This window comes from Crassostrea angulata, chromosome 2, assembly GCF_025612915.1.
Source record: "Crassostrea angulata isolate pt1a10 chromosome 2, ASM2561291v2, whole genome shotgun sequence".
Taxonomy (NCBI): Eukaryota; Metazoa; Mollusca; class Bivalvia; order Ostreida; family Ostreidae; genus Magallana; species Magallana angulata.
In genome coordinates, this window is record NC_069112.1 from 48,154,468 (window position 1) to 48,178,691 (window position 24,224).

At 31.8% G+C, this 24,224-nt stretch overlaps 1 protein-coding gene across 1 annotated transcript; it reads left to right on the forward strand.

Moving 5' to 3' along the window:
• The first annotated feature begins 106 nt into the window (after positions 1 to 106).
• LOC128173676 (uncharacterized) lies at positions 107 to 23,929 on the forward strand. The gene is made up of 12 exons (XM_052839348.1): positions 107 to 230; positions 494 to 609; positions 3,547 to 3,618; positions 3,755 to 3,998; positions 4,188 to 4,304; positions 4,443 to 4,527; positions 4,622 to 4,695; positions 4,785 to 4,871; positions 10,686 to 10,904; positions 10,989 to 11,083; positions 14,157 to 14,452; positions 21,684 to 23,929. Exons 3-12 carry the CDS (start codon positions 3,562 to 3,564, stop codon positions 21,835 to 21,837), a joined length of 1,428 nt encoding a protein of 475 aa, XP_052695308.1. The 5' UTR covers positions 107 to 230; positions 494 to 609; positions 3,547 to 3,561; the 3' UTR covers positions 21,838 to 23,929.
• Positions 23,930 to 24,224: the final 295 nt, after the last annotated feature.

The window sequence follows — 24,224 nt, forward strand, 5'->3', positions numbered from 1 at the left end:
TTGTCACAAAGATTTTTTTTAACTGGGATTTAATAAAATGTGGAGTTATCTCACCTACCTGTGGATCACGTAAAATACCGATCGACGGCGCTACATACACCTTTAAGAAATCGGGCATGCACAAAAGTCAATATACCGGAAATTGGCTCGTTTTGCTGAGCAGTAAAGGAGCTTCGTCACAACAAAGACAGCCCTTGGACGGAGATTAAGATAGTTTCGAGTTATTAATAGTAAGGGTTTTAAGATATAGAAACATGTTTATTGCGGAAAAAATGAAATTTCAATATAGTAATGGTAAAATGACTTAAATATAGAAACATTCAATGTTTAAAAATGTTACTTTCGTTTTAAGTTCCGTTTTGTATTATTCTTAAAACTTTTAAAATTATAAATAGTGGTGGATATATACACCAGTTGATATTTCATTCATTATGATAAATCATGAAATTGTAAAATTATGTAAAAAGTACTTTCGATTTCGTGTTTACATTAGATTCAAGGACATGTAATTCAGTTAAACCGAACGGAGGATTGTCCATTATCGACAAACATTACGGTATCCCAACATTGTAATGTTTTTGTAGTGACTACGTACGTTAAAAACGGAGTGTAAGTATATATGTAATGTGTTACATTTCTTTTTTACATAGATACATGATTTTTTTAAAAAAAATCTATCAATCTATCTATCTTCCTTTCTTTCTTGTAGATTTTAAGTTTTAAAACCCATATTAAATAGCACATCTTTTTAATAAATCAGAATGTATTATTTACATTCATTTGTATACCAGCGAGGAACTTACATTTTAGCCCTCTATTGCCATATGGGTACGCTTTATTTAAGCTAAAATGGGTAGTACAGCGATTTTATACATTTACTGCATGACTGTGAGGGAAAAATGAAGACTTATTCACCCATAAAAAATCATATTTCCCAAGGGCAATAAATCTTCATATTTTCCAAACGTTCGTGCAATAATTTGTTTATTATACCAAACGACAGGTGAAAATTTAGAATGCATCGGGTTCTGGTCGTTTTTTATTTCTAGTAAATCAATACCGTAGTTAATTTTTACAGGTTTTTTTTCTATGCCAGCTTTCTGTTATAAAAAGGATTTAAAACGATTTTTTAATAGAATTAATTATTTAACCACATCGTATGCTCATCCTCAGGGTTTTTAATATGCATGTCATGATAATTTGAAGGGGTGGGATATGATACAAAATATACGATGGCAGGGAAATATGAAGTTTTATTGCCCTGGCACGTGATTTTCTAGAATCAATCAGATGTTGCGTTATATAGAATAATCGTTTTGAGATATAATGATATTATTTTATATCGTATAATAAGTGCACTTGGGGAAGTAAAGTATAAATATGACGGAAAGGGGTGTAGTTACAGCGATGTTCAGTGACACTATACGGCTTTTTCCCTGATATAAATGAAATAAAATAAACACATTTCAAACGTAATGTCTTTTGTACAAACGTCAACAGCAATTTGACGTCTAATGCGTTATATTACTTACTTTAAATCATTTGTCAAGTTTCCCTTCATAACATTTACCTGCAATATTGGTTTCAGTGCCATACTGAACAACACTACTCTGTGTAGAAAAGTGTTGTTAGATGTTCAGGGGTTGTTTGGAAATTATTGAGACAATACAAATATCTCTCCTTTTAAAAGGCGAATTTTAATGGAAATTGGCATAAGCATTTACAAAACCTCACCATATTATCCAGTAAAGTAATATTACAAAAACATGTTAGTTTGTTTATGACAGTACATAAATAAGTCGGTGGTCGGGGTACCTGGCACAGACACAATTTTCGAGTTTGAAAAACTTACACAGCTTCATTTTAAGTGTTGTTAGACCAACAATTATTGATAAAAGAAATCTAACTATGTATGTTCATTTTGCTATTCATTGTGACTAACTTTTGTGTAATTTTAAGTAGTGTTCGAGTTAAAATACGAAGAGAGAACTAAATATTTACCAATCAATTGAAATCTGACTGAGACGGTTTACTGAAATTTGACGACAAGGCGGCGCGGGGAATAGACAAAAAATTGGTGTGAATCTCGGTTGAAGACCTTTTTGGCCAAGAAATTGCTTTTATAAAAACATACAATAGAAAAGGGTCAAAAGGTCTAGTTAATCGGGATTTTTTTAATGATCGTTTAACTAGAATGAAATAAATGTGACTAAATATCAAGTACTTTTTTCACACGAACTGATTGTAACAGCTCTAATTATCATATATACAGAATGAATGTAAGAGAAGTTTCACAGTAAGTTGACTTTTGGGAAGAAATAACTTGATTTTTTCACAAAAAATCAAGAAAGGAAAATATATGTAACTGTTACCATTTTAAGAGAAAAAAGAAAGATGAAAATGCAGAATAGTTTACGTTTTCCGTTCGTTTGTAAGGTTTTTATACAATAGGACCAAGGAAAAACGTTAAAATGACGTTGCGATTTGTTTGCGGTTGCGCCAGGTCATTGGATGTGGGCAAGTTTCTTAGCTTACCAGGAATGAACAAAGGATGTCATTTGTTTTTGTTAATAAAAGACATCCTAATTAATTAAGGAATGAATTCAATATTTATTAGTTTTATACGATATAAAATGGTTTGGGGCAGTTTACGCTTTATAAACCGCGAAGCGTCAACTGTTCCAAACCATTTTATATCGTATAAAACTAATAAATATTGAATTCATTCCTTATAATTTAATTTTTTTGCTATAAGTTGTTGATAAAAACAGTCATTTGTTCTATAAAACGACATCAAATTGCACAAAATTCAAACGTAACGTCAGGCGGATTGATACGTTGTTGACGTTCGTCTTACTATGACGTAGGCAACATTCTTTATACGATATAAAATAAATTTTTCAACCAATCAGAAAGCATGTTACAAGCAGAATTAAATTATTTTTATTTTCTGGTGAAATTTCAATGATTGATCTTTTTTTCCGAAAGGAGTGAGGGGAAATGTCTCCATAATTTCCGTACAACCCTCGTATGTTTGGTATTTATAATAAAACGTGTACCTCGTGATGACCCGCAATTATTTACATCTAAAATGATAATATGATAATTTTTATCTAATATGATGCAGAAATAGACAAAAGAATCACTTTCTTTTTAAGATATTCCACTTAAAATCATTCTTAAATGTTTTACTTTGTATAGCAAATAACCTTTATGTTGTAAATGCACCGTGACTTAATTTTCCTTTTTGCGAAATCATTTCGAAATTTATCCTCTCGAATTTAATTAGATACAAGGTGCAGAATAGGATAGGAATGGATAGAAGAGAATTTTAATTATTTCGTTCATGTGCCGTGCATCCTGCATCATATCCTAACCTGAATTGCAGTACTGAAACAATCTTCAACGATTAGGCAACGTAGAACTACATGTATATGTCTGAAATGGTTTCCTATGGGTGTAAAACAATCCTATAAAATTCTTCAAATACTTTGCGTATGTATTCCATTAACAAATGAGATTTAAAATGAGTTTTTATTTCCTTAGACTTATACCTGTAAAATGGTTTCCTGGTTTCACGTGTCAACAATAATGGTTTTGGTGATGATCCAGATTCATGTAATTTGATTATTTTCACTTATTTTTTTATATTAAATTTTTTTGTCCTACATACAAATGATAAAATTTCATATTAAAGGATAATTTAAAAAAAAGACACGCTAACATTATATCTGTCCTTAATTCCTTGAAATAGTTGACCAGAGGTGCCAATGAAGACTGTATGGACGCTGTTAATAACGCGGAAGTCGTGGAATCGTGCCCTACGTCAAAACAAGAGTGGGACATCGCTGCCCGAAGAAAAAATTGCAGTAAACTGGCAGCGGAAGGAGAAAGGAAAAATTGTATAATGAATGAAAAACAACCTGAGTACCACTGCCTCATTAACGCCCTCAGAGATAAATTGTTAGAAGTCTGTGCTCCTGGAAAAACTATTTTTGGTAAATGACCCATTAAATATGCCTTAAGGTCTTAAATTCGATATTATATGCAATACATTTACTATTACTAAATCAAACTATTTAAGGTTTAATATTAAAATTGTTCTTACATCACGACTCTTCCTTTGAAAGAAATTGATATTTGTTATTTGTTTTTTTTGTATTTAAAAGACTCATTTAATTTTTAAGGATATTGCGCAGAGTTCAATGAAGCTGGGAAGGTTATACAAAATCATTATACAGCTCCATGCGAAGATGTATCTCCAAAATGTGATAAATCCTACAGTTCCACGGATGCTTACAAATGCACGTTCATACAAATAATCGAATAACTAACTAATATTAGTCAGCCTATTTCTGTAAAAATGAAAAACATGTTTGAGAAAAAATATCGGAAAGAAATGACTGGATCCATTTAAAAAAAAAAATTGTTTTATCCTTCAGATCCTGGCTGTTATGAGCTTGTAAACAAGATACAAGTTTCAACAGATGTAGAATCTGGTGATCCAGAGTTCAGATATGATAAAATGTAAATATGATATTCATTATAATTTTTTATTGAACTTTGACTCTGAACTTCTTGTATGAAAATTATTAAAAAAAATCTATTTATTCTTATTCAGGGAAATCATCATAACAACATGCACAATAGTCACTGTTTTGTGTTTGGTAGCAGTCACACCAGTGCTTTGTTTAAGTAAGTTCAATATACGAGAATCAACATTGAAATGTATTAATACCGCCATAATATGTTAACTAGCACATTTTAAACTGGTACATTTTTAGGAAGAAAAAAGGGAAAAAGGAAAAGAAATAAAGACGCAGAGGCCTTAATGCCACCTACATGTACTTCAGAAAAAACGACAAACAAAGGTCATATTCTCCTTCTTTTAAATGTTTCCGAATCTTAATTTATCAGAAGAAATTATGTTGATAGATGTATTTGTAGTTACGACATATAATATAAGATGATATTCCGTACAAGCAATTTATTGATATAAGTCAATACTTAATATGTTGACCAGATTTTTTGAAATCATTTTTTTACATACTATGTCCGATTTTTTTCTTCGTTGCCTTCTTAACATTAAAATTGAAATCAAAATACCACAGAACCGTGTGTTGAACAGAGTGAGGTGGGATAAAAATTTAAACTAAAATTGTTTTTTTATATACATGTGCGTGCCCTTAATTCTTTTTGCTGCAGCTGACTAGAAAAATTAAACTTCTCTTGCTTTTTATATTACCTCAATCCAGGAAGTTGGTGCATAGTGCGTCGCATCTCTTCTCTAAATTTGTTCTTTAAGTCAAATTTCACAATAATATTTATCACAAATAGTTATAAAAAAACACAGATGGGAAAGGGGTTAAATTTTGTCAGTTTATCAATTAACATTTTTTAGTTTGCATTAAACAAAGTTGACTGATCTTAGTTATCTTCCCGCTATCAGCTTGTTTACCACAACGCTCTTTGAAAAAAAAATAAGCACTTTAAAAATAACTCGAAGACGTAGATCAATGTGACATATTTTAAGTAGGAACTAAATGAAATAGATTAACTTAGATATAAATACTGGGACATAGTTCAAGCTTGAACTTAAGGAATTGTGTCAACTTTAATATAATTACCCTGATATATCTGAAGGGATTATGCTGTCTAAAATTCGAATCAAATCGGACAATATGTCAAACCTGACTAAACTTAACGAGGGTCTTTATTATTGTCATATTATGACAAAATTAAAGCACTTTGAAAATGTTTTTGAAAGTGCGTTAAGCTTTGGATCAAGTTAACCCACTTTTAAAAAAAAAGTCAAAGTGCAGTATTTTGAACTTTAGTATCGATACTATTAACGCACTTTGAGAAAATATGTATAAATCACATATTCTGGAAATTAATTTCTAATTTGTTGATAGTACATGAATGATGATTTATTAACACTCGTGAATATAACTTGCCGTATTTAGAACGGGGATTGGGGTGGGGGTTACCTTAAATTAAGGTCAATTACCAGTGAATCATTTAATTGATTACAGGAAGAAGGTCCCCTACCCATCTTTTTCCTTCCAAAACATGATATTCAGCAACTCTGTGTAAACGCTAAGATCCGAAAAAGAAATATGCTCAATGGTAATTAAGTACATGCAGTAATATTGAAAAAACGATCTGGCCGAACAATAATTTATCCATTGGTAAGTGAAAGAATCTGTGTTTCAACAATAACCCTCTTTTCGCATTTTAATCAAATAAATCACTTCAGTATAACAATTTTATCATTATCGAACCTTAAATTATTATAAACTTAAAAATAAGCATAAGAATGTGGGTTTATTTTCTCGCACTGATCTTCTAAAAGGTCATATTGTTTTAATAAACATAACTAACGTAATTTTTTCTCACATTAGGTTTGTTTACAAAAACCTGCAATAAGCCAATTGAAATATGTTAAGAAAAGATTGGCAATTCTATTTGATATTCAACCTTAATATTTGTCAAACCTTAACTTCTACGTATACTATAAATAAGTCCCCAGTAAATGTCTTTACTTGTTACGTAATAATCCAATAATATTTACATTTTGCAGTGTTATAACACTACGTATCAATTTTGTATAATGTAACCCATAACTTGAAATGACGCCAAATTGAGGCGCCAGCGGGATTTGCTTATTTATATTTAATATTTAATCGTACGGTGGGTTAAAATTATATAAATTCAAGTAATAAGGAATCATTCTTTAAATATTAAAAAGTGATAATTTCGGTCGGGACATGATCAAATCTAACATAAAGCCCTTCGGGCTTTATTGGATTTGAACACGTCCCGACCGAAATTATCATCTCATAATACGCAAAAAATGATTTCTTATTCGTTAATTTATTCATTGTAAGTATGTATTTAAGAAATAAAGAACGAGTTTTCGTGAATGTTGCAGAATAACCTCCGAAGTCGAGAAATGTTGTTTTGAAATATAAAAGCTGAAGCGTTAGCCGATGCTTTTATATTTTAAACAACATTTCGAGACCGAGGAGGTTATCCTGCAACATTCACGATAACAAGAGCTTTATTTCTGTTTTCCTAACAGCCAAGTATTTCCACAGATCGGTTCTCCTATAGAGGTACAATCTAGGTAATTTTGACGGCTCTTCCGTTTAACCCAAACGGTTTTGTTAGTTATGTTTACATGTGTATCGATCAAAGGAATCACAAGCAGACGACAGAATTTTTCTTTGAAGTTTGAATATTCTTCACTTATTAATAAAATATCTTTGAATCATATTCCTATTATTTTAAGGACAATTTGATACGATTATTACTACTACACGTTATATATTTTATGCAAAAACACGCAGTGAAAACGAGCTAGGAAGGTCCTAGGAACAGCCGCATTGATCTCTTTAAAATAAACATTTTAGGCAATACATATGTTTTGACTGGAACTAACACGTGAAATTGACATGGTTTTAAAACTTTTTACGGTTTGAAATTGTACTTTTATGGTCATTGCGATACAAATACGTACTAATTTACCGATGACGTTCCTGGTATATTCACCCCTGCGAATGTGTTCGGAATGTTTTCTTTATCGTTGCTAAGAATGTAATAAATCTAGAGATGCTCGAATGAAAGTTCACGAGACTTCACCGAGATTTGTTCAGTTCCTGTGAAATTTCGAGCGGAAGTATAAGTGTTCGCATAATATTCTCAAAATACGTAAGTACTGGTCGTTTTTTTTTTTATATAATTGCCTTCTTGGATTTATGTTAAAACATGAAAATCGTTAAAGATGTATGTGTTATTTCACAATATAGCGGTTATTTATATTAAACGATACAGTAATATTCAGAACAGAGTTATCGTTCGTGTTCAACCACGTGTAGAGTGGTCGAAAATATAAACATCCGGTTGCTTAATAAAATCATAGCCATGTCTTATGCTTGTGGTGTGCAATACCATGTTTTTAGAAAAATAATGAATTTCTTTTTTGCATAAAAACTTAGCATATCGAGCCATTTTCAAGGAACATTCTGCATAAAATAGTATAGTATGTTTCACTATTGATGCTTTTACTAGGTCAGGCGCGGATCGAAAATTAATCCTCAGGGGGGATCTCTGCACGCATGTTAATTGTTGCAACAGCAGACAAAAACTATTTTGGGGAGTTGATTTTGATCAAATCTCCTATGCAGTTACTCTGGCAAACCGAAAGTGAAACAGTGTTTGGACCTAAGCACATATCTTCACCGCTGACAAGACTAAGTTCTTGAAAATAATAGAAAAAAATTCGATGTAATGTATGATGAAGCATTGTTTTTCAAGGAAACTTATCCATAAACACTTTAAAAATAGTCAATTTTTATATACTACGAACAATTTAGATATTTTTGTAGTCTCGTGTATTCCTACGCCAGAGTTAATATAGTCTCGTTCAACCAGACGCTCGGCTGTTTCCGTAAATCTGCGACAAGCAGAGAGGGGGCTCTCTTGCTTGTCGGATATTAACGGAGACAGCCGAGCGTCTAGTTAACGAGACTAGAGTTCGATATTAATAGTGCTTGGGTCAATACAATTTTTAGAATTGTTTCGATAACCAATACATACAAGTAGTTGAATTCTATCTTTAAATATTACACAACGTGATTCATACATGTATGCATGGGGTTTCTCGAAATTCTTGTCGGAAAAGTCTGAAAATTCATATTATAAAAGAGTGCGTAATTCAAATACAAACTAGAAACTAATTGTCATGCAATTCAGATATAAATGATAATCGATAAAATCAACTCCCGTCAGTACTTCAGTACTTTGATTTGTATTGTAGCATTTATTTCTAGAACACATTTTATACACCAATTAATGAAGATAAAGTTTAAAATCAATAAACCTCTAGATTTTATATTTGACTACAAATACCTAGATTCTATGAAATAGACTATAAACACGAGGCATGATTTTTACTACGAAACTGAAAGGGTCAAATAAAATCATGTGGTCTAAAATTTAAATGACAATAACATTCGCAGGGGTAATATTGGAGAATAATGTCCGCAGCATCTTTTTGATCTTGGCAATAACGTTAGTAGAATTTGATGTAAACTACCCCTGACTTGTATCTGCCAAAGCATGCCCATCACCTTACGCTCATTTTGAATTCGGGCTTGTTTATGGAACATGAAGGTATTTTTGTATATTAATTTTACAGTTAATTATCACTTAAAATTTAATCAAAGCCTACGGACATCCTCTTACACGTATTGAAATACAGATGGTGTAAGCAGTTACTCTGGTGCATGTATTTTGTAGTTTATTTGCAAAATGTCTCATTTTATAAGTATAAATGGGTTTTTTTAAAAGCTATAAAAAATTTGAGCACATAGTAATTTGCGCTTAAGTTGGCTGTACTGGTTGTGGTCATTTTTAAAATTTAATATATTTTTTTTTTTTATTCTTTTAAAAAAATTAAAATAACTATATATTAAATATTCAAATTTTAGTGCTGAAAGATGTTGACAATTCTTTTTTACTATATACTTCTTAATGGTAAAAAAAATAATATATAAAAATTGAAGGTGGATCTCATAATTCATTAACCACCCACCATCTTATCACTTGAAACAACGTAATAAGAAACAAATTGTTAAAACAACCAGAACTTTAGTTAAATCATTTGTGTTATTCTGACAAATTACAGAATTATAATTAAGATCAACTTCATAATCATGTGCAGCACATTCATCACAATACACTTCAATAACTTTTTTAATGTATTAAAAATATTCTTTGGTGTTAACTACGTTTCTCTGTTAAGCTATTCAAAATGCTTCCTGCATTCCTAGGTTTATCTTTACGTATATTTTAGCTCACCTTGGCCCGTTTTGTTTAAATATTGATTTAAACCTTTTATTCTTAGTTCCTTGTGATGGATTTAACAATTTTCTCTATCTTTAAACAAAACAATCTTGAGATAGATATATGTATACTCCTGTGGTGAATACACTGAATAATATAAAAATACCGTTTGGAAGATTTAACAATGATTTACCTAGCTAGTGAACACTCATACTCACAAAAGCAATGTGCCAAATGAATACACTAGGTATTTTAATGCAATTTGTTTAACAGCAAACATATGCATCCATATTTTCCTTTTTCTGAATTAATTCTAGTTTTGATAATGACACAGTATGACACAATATATCGTGTCCAGCATCCCCATTCCTAACCGTACAAGAATCAAGAATGAAAAAAAACTGCATTAGGGTCTTTGAATTATATTAAAAGATTGAGTTACACGTATCTCAAATGTTTATCAGTGTATCCATCTTTGGAAGTTAATTTAAATCTGGAATTATACATAAACTTTCCTTTGCCTTGTTAAGGTTTTTCGAAAATGCAAGGGAAAGAAAGCATGAACGAAATATTAAAACAATTGCGATTCTCTGTGGAGGGAAGAGATTCAGGAATGCAGTCAAAATAAATTCCTAATGATTAACCTCGTTGCTCTATTGCCGTCGTAGGATTAAACCTTCAACGCTACACTCGCTATTTATTTTATTTGAAATATAGGAAATGGGAGGGAACGGCACTTTTGTTAATAAGATTCTTTTAATTATATTTCAAGAATATATCAGAGGTGTGTGAAAACTATAGGAAAAAGTGTATGGTATTTTATTTGACACTTTCAGGAGCAGATTCAAAACCATCCATACAGTATTTCCTTTGCAAAAATCGCAAATTTCAACATTTACATTATTTCAACAAACGGATAACAGAATTTAAAAATCGAATAATGGAAAAAGAGAATAATAGCAATGATCTAACAAACAAAGTGACAAAAAATGGCTTTGTCATAATTGGGGTGATTGGAGCATTTACTGCTGAGGACCTTCTGCTATTCCCTAAAGGTAATGTTGTTTCCTTTTAAAAAACTGACTGAAAATTTATATTGCTGTATGTGTCATTATTAAACAACATTTTTTTGTTTATAGGTAAAGCAATTAAGGATGTTGAAAATAAAACCCATTGGGAAGCAATCCCAGTACTTTGCTTTCAAAACAATCTTCCAGTGCAATCAGCGTTAGAGGTATGTTTTTTCCACACAAAGCAGAAAACACATAGAAATTTATAAATAGATTATCAATTATTTATATAACATTGATAGTGAAACAAATTGAACGCATCCAATAAAAAATGGTATAACCTGACACCCCTTATAATGAACCGCCCCAAGGGTATATAAGTCGGCGCTGCCTGCAGCTGAAGCTGTCTGGCTGAGAAGATCAAAATAGAGAAATGTAGAAACTTTTACAAAGGAGAATTGTAAGAAGGTAAACGTCAGAAAAGGCTAGAGTAGGAATAAGATAAAGTTTCACCAGCAGTATTGGTATCTGGGAAATTAAGTTGGGAATCAGGACGTAGTAGATCTGCATTAGATTGAGGCACCTGATTTCCAATATTAATAGGAACCCAATGCCGGTAAGTCCGCGGTGAAAGTTTGCCCAATCTATAGTATACCCGGTAAAATCCCTGGTAAAATAATATATAGTAGAAGCAAATCATTTAAACTCAGAAAGATTAGAGAAAAATCTTTATATGATCAGGTCAATAAAAATACAATAAAAAAGTATATCCATTAAAAAGGGAAACACGTTATGTATTGATAGAAAAAGGAAAAGTTTCGGTTTCTGTATTTTTGCAGAATGCGGAATGCGGTCATGGTGTTATATATCCGGCAATCACGTGGCATGTTCAAACAAATTAAAGTTTGCCATTTTTGTCAAAATGAAAAACAAGTTTGCCATTTTTGTCAAAATGAAAAACAAGTTTGCCATTTTTGTTAAAATGAAAAAAAATTCTGTTCGAAAAACTATGAGAAAATGATTGACTTCTTATTATATTTATACTTGTAAAATTGGTAAATTTCTAAATTTGGAAAAATACTATCTGAGATATGATTTATTATAAAGCACACATGGGTTTTGCCTGAAACGGCACCTAAGACTGGTCCAAAATTACCTCCCATACACTGGTAGATTCATACGGCACAATTATGACTCCGTATATGCATAACTCAGTTTTCCTTAAATACACTCGATTAAGATGCAGTATGCATTTTGTCTGGAATTTTAAACGTTTTTAGATTAAAGGTCATAGAATTATTGAAAGAAAGTGTACATTCTACTTCACCACTTGTTAAATCATTTTTCTACGAGAGCAAGATGGCTCATTCGGAAATCGTAATGCGAGATTTCAATAACCAGATTCAAAATTCAGTTTCAAGATTAACAAATGAAACAGTGAATATTAACACCGGTATCCTATCAATATGATACTGTTTTAGATAAAGCTCATAAACCCATAATACTTTCTACATATAGATATCATATTATATCTTATTTCATAATTTAAATGAGTTATATATCACAAAAAATAAATAAATAAATTCGTGAAAATGCCGTGTCCTTTTTAGATTTATATCTCAACTTGATTTTGCTTGCCCACTATGTATTCCTGTCCCACTGATGCAATTAGAGGTACTGTGAGAAAGCTCACAAATTAAACCCCTGCTTAGAAAAATCATAACTCCAGTATTATCAAATTATGCAAAATGATGGATGCGATCTATGTTCATGTTCAATCAATGACAACTGCTCTATTTTTTTTAAATTGTTAATGCTAATATGAGAAAACAAACCGATTTTTATTATTTAAATACCATTTTATTTCAACTTAACTGGATGAAGACATGTGCATCTCTATGATAACAAACATGACTGAAATCGAACGATAATCCACCCCAAGCAGCCATTAAATGTTTGAATTTTACTTTACATAGCCCACTTCCCCCCCCCCCAAAAAAAATAAATAAATAAATTACAAACAATTAAAAAAAACCCAGATTAAACTCATCAGGGCGGGTCATTTTTTAGATAAGCAGGTGGGGATGAGAATCTAACAGCTAAATTTGTGTGGCCTGACACAGCTTTGAGTCACATTTTACCTTCTAATCGTTTCCATTAATACAAGACATGACACAGTTAGGAATTATATAGGCATTAAAACTATGACCTTGCACTTGCACAAATGACTTTGGGTCAAGTCTATTATATACCGTAAGGTCATTAGCAATCTTCTTGAAATTCTAATGTTTCTACATAAAAAAAGTTACAAACAAGACACAAATTTTGCACTTTTCCTGTCAGTGATCTTGACTTAGCCAAGGTTGTGTTACACCCTCAGGTTATAAGTGATTTTGTGTGAAGTTAGAACATTCAATGTTTCTCCAAAAGAAAGATATGGACCGGACATGAACTTTGGCACTTTCCTGCTAATGACATTGACCAGATGACCTTGGGTCATGGTCATGTCACGACCTCCTCCGGCCATAACAATCTTTGTGTTAAATCAGAATTTCCAATGGTTCTCCTTCAGCAAAACATTGACAAGACACGAATATCGCACCTTTTTTACCTTGACCTTCCCTGAATGACCTTGAGTTAAGGTCATGACATACCCCTGGGTCAAATGCATCCTTTGTGTGAAGTAAGAACTTCCAATGTTTCTCCATAAGAAAGATATGAACTTGACACGAATTTTGCACTGACAGACGGTCGGACGGACAGTCAGGCGGACAAAGTGATTCTCATATACTCCCCAACCTTTGTTTACAGGAGGTATAATTAACTCGCCCCAAATGTGTTTATAAGTGGTACTTAAATTACAAATACAAATTAAAAGAGAAATGTGTTTATCTAGATAAATATTATTAACTTGGGTTCACCTATGTATATTAATTTTTCCTTCTTGATGATATTGTAATTACGTGTGTTGAGGCATTTTCACAATAAATTATGCGAAAAAATTTCTAAATTATGCAATTTTTACGAAAATTTACAAAATATGAATGCTTCACTTTCTAAGAAAACAGTCTATGTATCTACATGTAGTATATATGAAGCTCAAGTTTCAACATGGAAGAGTATCGAATCTACATGATCAGTTGTAGTGATAGTGTAACGACTCATAGTATTGAATCCCGAATTTCGAATTTCAAAAATCGCATTTTGAGTCTCGTTCTTCCAATCTCGTATGAGTGTTCTGGGCTTTTGTATTTTTCTGTAAGATAATTTTACGAACACCTTGTTTTTTCTTTGCAGACTTGCCATAAAGAAAGCGCATGTCGATTGATCCTTGTAAAACCTGTTCAAGACGTAGCAGACAATGCAGATGATTCTATCATAGTTGTTGATCGGAACAAAGTAAATATTTTGGAGGCTTTAACGTCATGTTTGGAACAACCACTATGTAATATGCTACAGGAATGGCTACATCTGTATTCGGAGGATTCAGTTATACTTGGTGAAGTAGAGGCTCTCTATAAGACAAGACTTAACGCCAACAAAGCAATTGACCCACCCAAGGTTCCAGACGACTTAAAGATATACCTTTCGAGGTACACTTTTTTACTGTATAACAAACTTTTCACTTCTCACGTTTTGATTATTTTGCTCAGATGGTCATTATATTTCAAATGAATATGATTTTATTAATCTAATCATCAAAAGAAATTATTATTTCATAATTACACAACATCCATAAGAAAATCCATTTCAATTTAAGAAACAAAAATGTTTTAGGGGGAATATTTTTCCGTGCGGAAAGTTTTCTTTATGAAAAGAAAAGAAAGTAGCAATTTTATGAAATTTCAAAAAACTTTCTTTTTATTTTATTTCATTTATTATTCACATTTTTAGCATTTTATAGGTTTTTCACATGTTCTGTAGGTCCTGTGTGACATGTACAAAATTAAATTTTGAAAGAGTATTAGACGTTTAGCATAAAATCATGCAAATTTACAGAAAACGTTTGACTTTTTTTGAAGCCATATATCTACAATTTGAAATCATTTACCCCCATGTTTTATTATGTCAAAATAATACTTAATATATATCTAGGCAAACTGGGTTAATCTCATAAAATTCTTGATATTCAAAAAATTATTATTTCAAATCAAATTGTAACTATTATAGACATTGTCTATTTTAAGCGTAAAAATGTCGCACAAACATTGATGCAGCTTTGTACAAAATTTTATCGTAATCTCTTTATTCAATGTGACCATTGTGTAAAATAAAAAAAACAATATTTAAAGAAATAAATTTGCTTACTCGAAAATACTGACAACAAACTTTAGTCGGGCTAAAATCGCAGCTTAGATGCAAAACGGTCAAATTAAATTGGCCATAACTCAGAGGGATGAACACTGACCTCCAAATATTTTTGTATTTTTAAAGTATGGTTTTTTCTTCAAATTTCAATGATACACTTCTTAAGAAATTCTTTATACAAGAACATTTAGGAGTAGAATATCTTAAGTAAAAGTGAAAAAGATCGTATACAAACACTGAAACAGTCATAATATTTTTCCTAATTACAAAAGTATTTTTAAATGTCCATGTCTATGTTTAAGAAATTCTTGTTGCTTAGACTATTTCCGATTCTGAAATCTTTGATGACAGAATATGAAAAATAGACTCTTAAGTTAAGTATATAAGAACCTTGCATGTAAAATATTAGTTATGTACAAAATAACACTATACTAGTAATAGGTGTATGATTCACTAAAGTCACACAAACCTGCAAAAGCTGATGAAATTAAATATTAGGTAACAACCAGAAGGTATTGACTATTGTGTCGCTATTTCACCCTCTTGAACAAATACCTACCATTGACATTTTTTTTAAAAAGTATTTGCTGAACAAAGTTACTTTTAAAGAAAAAAGTCAGACGTCATCAGCAAAAAAAAAAATGACGTCAATAAATAAAAAGGTGTACAATGCTATGTTTAAAAGGGCCGTACAGCCGAAAACACATGTGTGAATAACTTAAGATTTACCTTTTGTATTGTTATGAAATAAGAAATAACGTTGATTGTAATAGTTGAAATACATAAAAATCCCTTTCACATACCTAATTAACGTAATTATGTCGTAAAACCGGAAAAAACCTTATATCGTTTTTTTTTAACCACGTGGACTTTGACTGACATTAATTGACACGTGCTGAAAACTACAAAATCTTCATCCGACTACGGTCATCATAGAATACGACGTTAAAGAGAATCTCTTAACTGAACACATCATCACTTTCTCGATAATTTAATAATGGTTTACTGATTTTGGTTCATTCAAAATGAACGGATATAAATATGTCAAATAACACCTCAAGAGGGTTATTTGACATATTTACACAATGAATTTAGGTTGTAGCAACACCTATGATAAACACGCAAAACACATGCTTACAAAAAAATAATTGTGGTTATTTTAAAAACTTTGAAAAATATTACCTAGGAGAAGTAGAACAAGCATATTTTTTTTTATCAACAAACATGTCCAGAAGAATCTTCGCGAGCCCTGCATGTGTTTTGTTTGTCCCCCGCCGCAACGCGGAGCGGGGACATAGAAATGCCGGGCGCCCGTCCGTGTGTCCGTCCGTCACACTTTTTTAAAGCGCTCTCATGCCTACGAATTGTGAGAGATTTTCATTAAATTTATACCAAATGTTTATACTACTAATACTTTGGTCACGTTCAAAAATCAGCATTGGTCGATACTTTTTGTTAGAGTTATGGGACTTTGATCACAATAATGACTCCGTTTTATCAAAAAATTGACCTTGTAAGCGCTCTCATGCCTACAAATTTTGACGGATTTTCATTAGATTTATACCAAATGTTTCTACTACTAATACTTTGGTCAAGTTCGAAAATCAGCATTGGTTGATTCTTTTTTGTGGAGTTATGGGACTTTGACCACAATAATGACTCCGTTTTATAAAAAAAAAAATTGACCTTGTAAGCGCTCTCATACCTACAAATTTTGACGGATTTTCATTAAATTTATACCAAATGTTTATACTACCAATACTTTGGTCAAGTTAGAAAATCAGCATTGGTTGATACTTTTTGTTGGAGTTATGGGACTTTGTGACGGATTTATCACACTTTTTTGTAAGCGCTATCATGCCTACAAATTTTGACGGATTTTCATTAAATTTATACCAAATGTTTATACCAATATTACCTTGGTCAAGTTCAAAAATTAGCATTGGTCGATACTTTTTGTTGGAGTTATGGGACTTTGTGACCTTGTAAGCGCTCTCATGCCTACCAATTTTGACGGATTTTCATTAAACTTATACCAAATGGTTATACCACTAATACTTTGGTCAAGTTCTTTTAGCTTGTAGCATTTTGGATATATTTGCAACAGGAAAAATAGAAAAAAAATGGTCGGTGGGGGTAAAAAAATGTTCCTCCCAACATCCCCACACATTTAATTCTGGTACAGCCCTGAATGTTTGAAAATATATTATAATATACAGAATCCTAGTATACTGCTTGACCGGCGGGGGACCCAGGAATTCTATTCTTGTTTACAATAAATACGCATGCGCATTAGTATAGAAGGCTGAACCCCGTAACACGTTGCGATGTAATTATGTGTAGGTTATAGGTAATTGTTAATTTTAATGAAATAATTAGATTTATTTCATGGAGAATTTTGTAATTTTCTGAACGTTTATACATTAATGAGTAGTACAAAAATACCGAACCCGATCGGAATTTTTTTTTCATGTCGGTGTTTTGATAAGATGCACCGTACTGTCCCTTTAAAGACAGAGTTCTCTATTTTTGGTGAACCTGATGAGAGTGTTGGAAATACCTTAGACAATTAATATTCACACATTCAATATTTCATCCACTGTGCACTATTTGTCCTTGTTTTAGAACCTTAAGAGGAGTTTGACCAATTATGTTTTTACCCTCACATTAAAAGTGACTGCGTAAAAAATGGTATCTGTAGCATGTTAACCAGTGTAGAATTATACTTGTGAATTGGCAAAATCAAGCAAATTTAATCTGGAGACCTTCAATATGCTGTTGTGCACAAACAATTTACATTTGGTCTTTTGTATGCCTAGAATACTTAAGCACTGAACGTTCATCTTTAGATGGGCCCAGTCTTATAACTCATCAGGCCGTGCCAACAAACAGGAAAAAGGCGCGTTAGTGTGCTATATGACCGACGACGTCCAATATTAAACATTCAATGGTTATATTCGATAATCTTGTATTTAAATATTTTGGTATTATCGGGTTAAAACTATTAAATAAATAAGCTCTTTGTCAGTAATGATGGAACAGCCGTGAACCATGTTTTACTGCGCTTCCGCGATTAAGTAGTACTTTTCTACGTCATAAACATTCTGGTTTTGAATAAGTTCAAAATGTGTCGTGACACAAGTCCCAGTAATTTTTTTTTATTATTTATCACTATTATCCTTTGTCTTTCCAATTATTTTTACCTGTAATTACTGTAAATCTTACATATTTCTATCGTGCTAAAATCGTTTATTTTTTTATTTTTTTGTATTTTCTACCAGTAATATTCTTCATAGTATTTTAGCTCACCTGAGCTGAAAGCTCAAGTGAGCTATTCTGATCACATTTTGTCCGTCGTCTGTCTGTCCGTCTGTCCGTCTGTAAACTTTTTACATTTTGAACTTCTTCTCTAAAACCGCTTATCCAATTTCAACCAAATTTGGCACAAAGCATCCTTATGGGAGGGCGAATATAAATTGCAGAAATAAAAGTTTGATCTGTATTCAAAGCGGAGAAAACCTTGAAATTGTAGAAAAAGGGGGGTGCATTTTTAAAAATCTTCTTCTCAAGAACTACCGAGGCAAATTCAACCTAGTTTAGCATAAATTATCGTTATGGGAAGGAAAATATAAATTGCAAAAATTAAGTGGTAATTCTGTTTCAAATCTGAGTTATTACGAAAATAATAATAAAGGAAATGCGTGTTTCAATTCAGTTTAATAGCTTCGGGTTCGGCATCCGGTAAAATGATTCCATACTTCTAAAACGAGGTTCTTTGTTTAAAGCAGCCTTGACATTATACGAAAAAGGGTCGATCTGACTATGAAGAATTTGCTTGTTGTGCAACAGTTTGCGTATGAAGGGAAATTTTGAAACATACAAAATATATTGGTGCCGATTTTGTGAAGTAAATTGAGGCTAAATATTTCAATGCGTTGACAGTTTTCACACATGACGTTGGTGTTAGCTTGTTCTGATTTTCGTTTCGTTCTCATTATGCTTTGTAACCTGGAAACTATCGTCTGTATTTCGTGATTTTTACGTATCAAATCAAACAGAGACTTCGGTAAATCAAACAGTTAACTGTTTACCTGCGCAAATTAAGCAAAATTGGATGTAGGGGTACTGCAATACAATTCATTCTATCGGTAATTCGGCATTATCTTTTCGTAATGGTACATGTAGATTAATGCAATAGGTTTTGTTGAGATGCTCGGCATTTTTTCGAGTTTATTCAGTTTAAATAGAGTTTGATATCGCTGACGGAAATATGTAGGTATATACATGTACATATATGATTCATTTCGAAAAAATAAATTGTGTTCTTTAATTGTTATACATGTAGTGCATGTTTCTTGTGTTTAATTGTTTACAATTTCTATTTACTAACCATATTTGAGTGTTAAGCTTCGAATTATAAGCAAGATACAGAGATTTGCTCACAATTCTATGTTTGTACACAGATCTTAAAAACTAAAGCTTAAAAAAGTAAAAAAAATTGTCAATATTTATTAAGAAAATTTTCAAAGTCTGTTATTCCAGAAACAGATCTTAAAAACTAAAGCTTAAAAAAGTAAAAAAAAATTGACAACATTTATTAAGAAAATTTTCAAAGTCTGTTCTTCCAGAAACCAACCTTAACAACTTATTGTATTGTAAACTTAACCTTTTTAGCTCACCTGAGGATGGGGCCACAATGGGGGGTCGAAGTTTAACAAATGAATATATAGAGTAAATCTTTAAAAATCTTCTCCTCAGAAACTAATCAGCCAGGAAAGCTGACACTTGTGTGGAAGGATCCTCAGGTAGTGTAGATACAAAGTTGTGAAAATCATGATCCCCGGAGGTAGGGTGGGGCCACAATGAAGGATCGAAGTTTTACATAGGAATATATAGAATAAATCTTTAAAAATCTTCTTCTCAGAAACTAATCGGCCAGGAAAGCTGAAACTTGTGTGAAAGCATCCTCAGATAGTGTAGATTCATAGTTGTGAAAATCATAACCCCCGGGGGTAGGGTGGGGCAACAATGGGGGATCGAAGTTTAAAATAGGAATATATAGAGTAAATCTTTAAAAATCTTCTTCTCAGAAACTAATCAGCCAGGAAAGCTGACACTTTTGTGGATGCATCCTCAGGTAGTGTTAATTCAAAGTTGTGAAAATCATGACCCCCGGGGGTAGGGTGGGGCCACAATGGGGGATCGAAGTTAAACATAGGAATATATAGAGTAAATCTTTAAAAATCTTCTTCTCAGAAACTAATCAGCCGGCAATGCTGAAACTTCTTCGGAAGCATCCTCAGGTAGTGTTGATTCAAAGTTGTGAAAATAATAACCCCTGGGGGTAGAATGGGGCCACAATGGGGGGTCGAAGTTTAACATATGATTATATAGAGTAAATCTTTAAAAATCTTCTTCTCAGAAACCAATCAGCCAAGAAAGCTGAAACTTGTGTGAAAGCATCCTCAGGTAGTGTAGATTCATAGTTGTGAAAATCATGATCCCCAGGGGTAGGGTGGGGCCACAATGGGGGGTCAAAATTTAACAAAGGAATATATAGGGTAAATCTTTCAAAATCTTCTCAGAAACTAATCAACCAGATGTTTCTTTATAATTGTTAAGACTTTGGCCCCAGGACAATTCTTTGGCATCCCGAGAAGGTTCAGAGTTTGATGTACGTTTATATCTAATATATAAACTATTGTTAAGGATCATTTTGAGAACTGCAATACTCAACATATGATATGACTATAAAATCATCTTGTTAGAAAAGGGACTAATGATTATAAACATAAGAATATCCAGGGGAAAATGGATTTTATTTATACAGGATCTACATGTATTATTGTACATTGTCCAGATAGTTTGTATTATGACTCCATTAAGCTGATTTTATCATACCTATTGTTCCTCAGGTGAGCGATGTGGCCCATGGGCCTCTTGTTTGTTTATCTAAGATCAACCGGCTTTTGTATTTTTTTATGTGATACTGATTAGCCCCTACATATTGGGATACACTCTTTATTTTGAAAAAAAGTAACATGTATCTTACGAAACTCGCAGCTTTTCGTACGATTTTTATATGGTGTGAATGATATACGCGTCTCATAAGGTATGGTTCATTTCTAGCATAATGCACTGCGTTTGTTATACGGTACGCTAGTACATTTATTCTAAACTCCTTTACCGTTAAATTCAGTTGTTTGTGTCAAAGCTTTTTTAATGTGAAGATTCGAATAATTTGAACAGAAAATATACACAAATATCTTTGAAACGACAGCATGATTTATGTTAACAAAATATGAGAACAAAGAAAATGAAAAATAGGGGAATGTATCCGGGTCGTCCACGAATGTTTTTTCTCTCTATCATATTTTGTTTTTATATCTTTAAAAACCAATGAAACAATATATTAATCTAAATCCTGGGTTTTATAAAGTAATTCTATACCACAATTAATGTTACACCATGATGTCTCCTATAGTTTAACTTCACTATCACCCTTTTTTTTACCAGAAGATCCGACGTAGCAGCTTCTTCAATGGTCACGAATTCTTTGCTCAAAGTATTCGTAAAAAAATCAACGGATGAAGAAGAAATGCAAAATGATTTGAAGAAGCTCAACCCAAAGTTTTTTACAAAATGTCGTCTTCAATTCGAAAAAGGATAATTCAAGAAGAAAAATACAGGAAGTTTCGTTAAGAAATACGACGCTGAGAGGAATTTGGTTACACAGAACATAATGGAACTGGTTTTATGGTAGATGTAAATGTTTCAAGTCAATGAGTTTTATTTGCTATGTGAATCAAACTAAAAATTTATAAAGGCGAGAAGGAAAGCATTTCCTTAATCTAGTATATTTTTACACAAGAAATGAAACTCTCTCTGATTTAATTTCGTTTCTTCAATTTTTGTGTTATCTATCATTAGACAAATTTTTGTTTTTAAAGATAGGACATTTTCTTTTTAGCTTAATCTGGTGATCGCAGTTGTTTAAATGATTCTTTTTAACAAATTTACCTGTATCAAATACTTTTACTAATACCTTCTGTAGATTTGTTAAATTTAAGTTGACATGTCTCTTGAGGCACATGAATATGCAGCAACCGTTTTATATGTTCAACGATGTTTGAAAATGGGTTGTAACAAGTTTGAGCAACCCATATTTTTTAAGGATTTAATAGGGACGGTTAAAGTTTGTTTTAAAAGCTTTATTGTATATTTTTTTTACGGAAAATTCAAATGTGTGAATTATTTGTACTTACCTAGAATAGAATATCATTTTTTTTATGTATATCTAATATGGTATGAATTGTCCTTCTATAATTTTGATTGATATATTCACAAGGATACAATTTCGAGTTTAATATTTCATGGCTATTTTTAATATGTCATATAGGACATTTTTCCTGCTTTTTATTATTTTTTTGTACTCAATGCATTACTTTTAATTATTTTTTTTATTAAAATAGTGTGTTTCTTTCTTTCAATCCAAGATGCGACTATGATTGCACGGTTACCAATCATTGCCAATGATAAAACAAAATGATTATAGTTACATGTACCATATCATGGATACCTACCCTAAAAGCTTGGACTTGACGTGTACTAAGTTATTTGGTATCAACAAAAACGTATTGTTTGAGGTGTGAAACTAACTAAATAAATTTTGTTCGTCTCATGCATTCTCTTAAAGCAACATTTTATTTTTTTTTTCGATGTTTTCACGATTTAAGAATATACTTGTATACAGCTTCGCCATTATATAAAACATTGTTTTTTTAGAAGTGAATATTTACACCCCTCCGGTAAATAAACTTAAAAAAAAAAGAAAAAAAGAAATTACAACCCCCCCCCCAAAAAAAAAAAAAGAAACAGGTAAAAATCCATGGTTATGTTTTTTATTAAAACATTTCTAAGTTTTCTTGTCGGAAAATGGCAATGGTTTCAACAGATGAAGTAGGCATATTTTGTTTTCACTTGGCAACAGGTGTGTGTTTCTTCGTTGTTTTTTTTTTATTTTATTTTTTTTGGTTTGGTTTTTGTTTTTCACAGTAAATTGATATTGAAAATTTGGTGTTATAAATAATGAGTCTAAGAAGAAGGTACAGTTTCTTTTAATATTCGCTTTAAAATTCGAAAATTGTTTAAATCATGAAAATACACATATACTTTCTTGAACACGTGTGTATAAGCAATCCCAAGTTCTCCACTTTTATCTTGTTTCAAAATATAATTATGACTTCAACATTTTGGCACATTTCTAAGATTTAGTCGGAAATGATGAAAAATGACACATTTTCTCATAGTTTTTAAAGAGGAAAACGTGTCCACAGCCATGGGCAACAACAAAATTAATATTTTTTAATATGATAAAGCTATAATGTGAGTTTCATCGTGGGCGATGGCTGTGGACATAGTTTCCTGTCCAAAAAAAAATACCGAGGAATTGGTGTCTTCTTCTCAGTTTTATGAAAATTAAGGAAAATGCACTGTTTGTGGCGTCACAATTACTTTTGTAAAAGTCTAATAATCAGGTAAATATTAATAGATTCTTAGTTTATGGGTATTTTTGTGTAAATAATTGTTTCATTTCCATTTTTGGTGATATCTTTAAAAATCACTTTCAAACAGGGCAAAATATGACTGAAACTGTACCTAGTTCTTTGTATTTTGTACAGGAATTTTACGTAGCTTACATTGTTTTTCAATATTTCTTCAATTGTGTATGATTGTATAATAAATAAAGTATCTTAAGTTGTGCTGTTACAATGATTCGATGCGTGTGTAAGCAGAATAATATAAAAAACCACTGTGCCACATTTTTGCACTAGTCTAAGCTGCATGTACCAAAAAAAATCAAATATACCATATGATAAACCATAATTGCTTAAGGTCAGACGACACGTTCCTCAATTTTAGATAACTTTTTCCAGATATTTGTTATTGGTTTACTACTACTTTGACAAGCTTTCTTGGAAAAAATAGGATACCTTACCAGGTATTACTGCAAAATACTAAAGTATGTAATAGCGAGCGCAGCTTGCCGGCGCGCAG

What these genes read in the sequence shown, in the direction of transcription:
- LOC128173676 (XM_052839348.1), top strand. Translation starts at nt 3,562, where the DNA reads ATGGTTTCCTGGTTTCACGTGTCAACAATAATGGTTTTGGTGATGATC. An exon ending in TCCTGGAAAAACTATTTTTG is followed by an intron (nt 3,999 to 4,187) that starts GTAAATGACCCA and finishes TTAATTTTTAAG; the next exon opens with GATATTGCGCAGAGTTCAAT. An exon ending in CACACCAGTGCTTTGTTTAA is followed by an intron (nt 4,696 to 4,784) that starts GTAAGTTCAATA and finishes GTACATTTTTAG; the next exon opens with GAAGAAAAAAGGGAAAAAGG.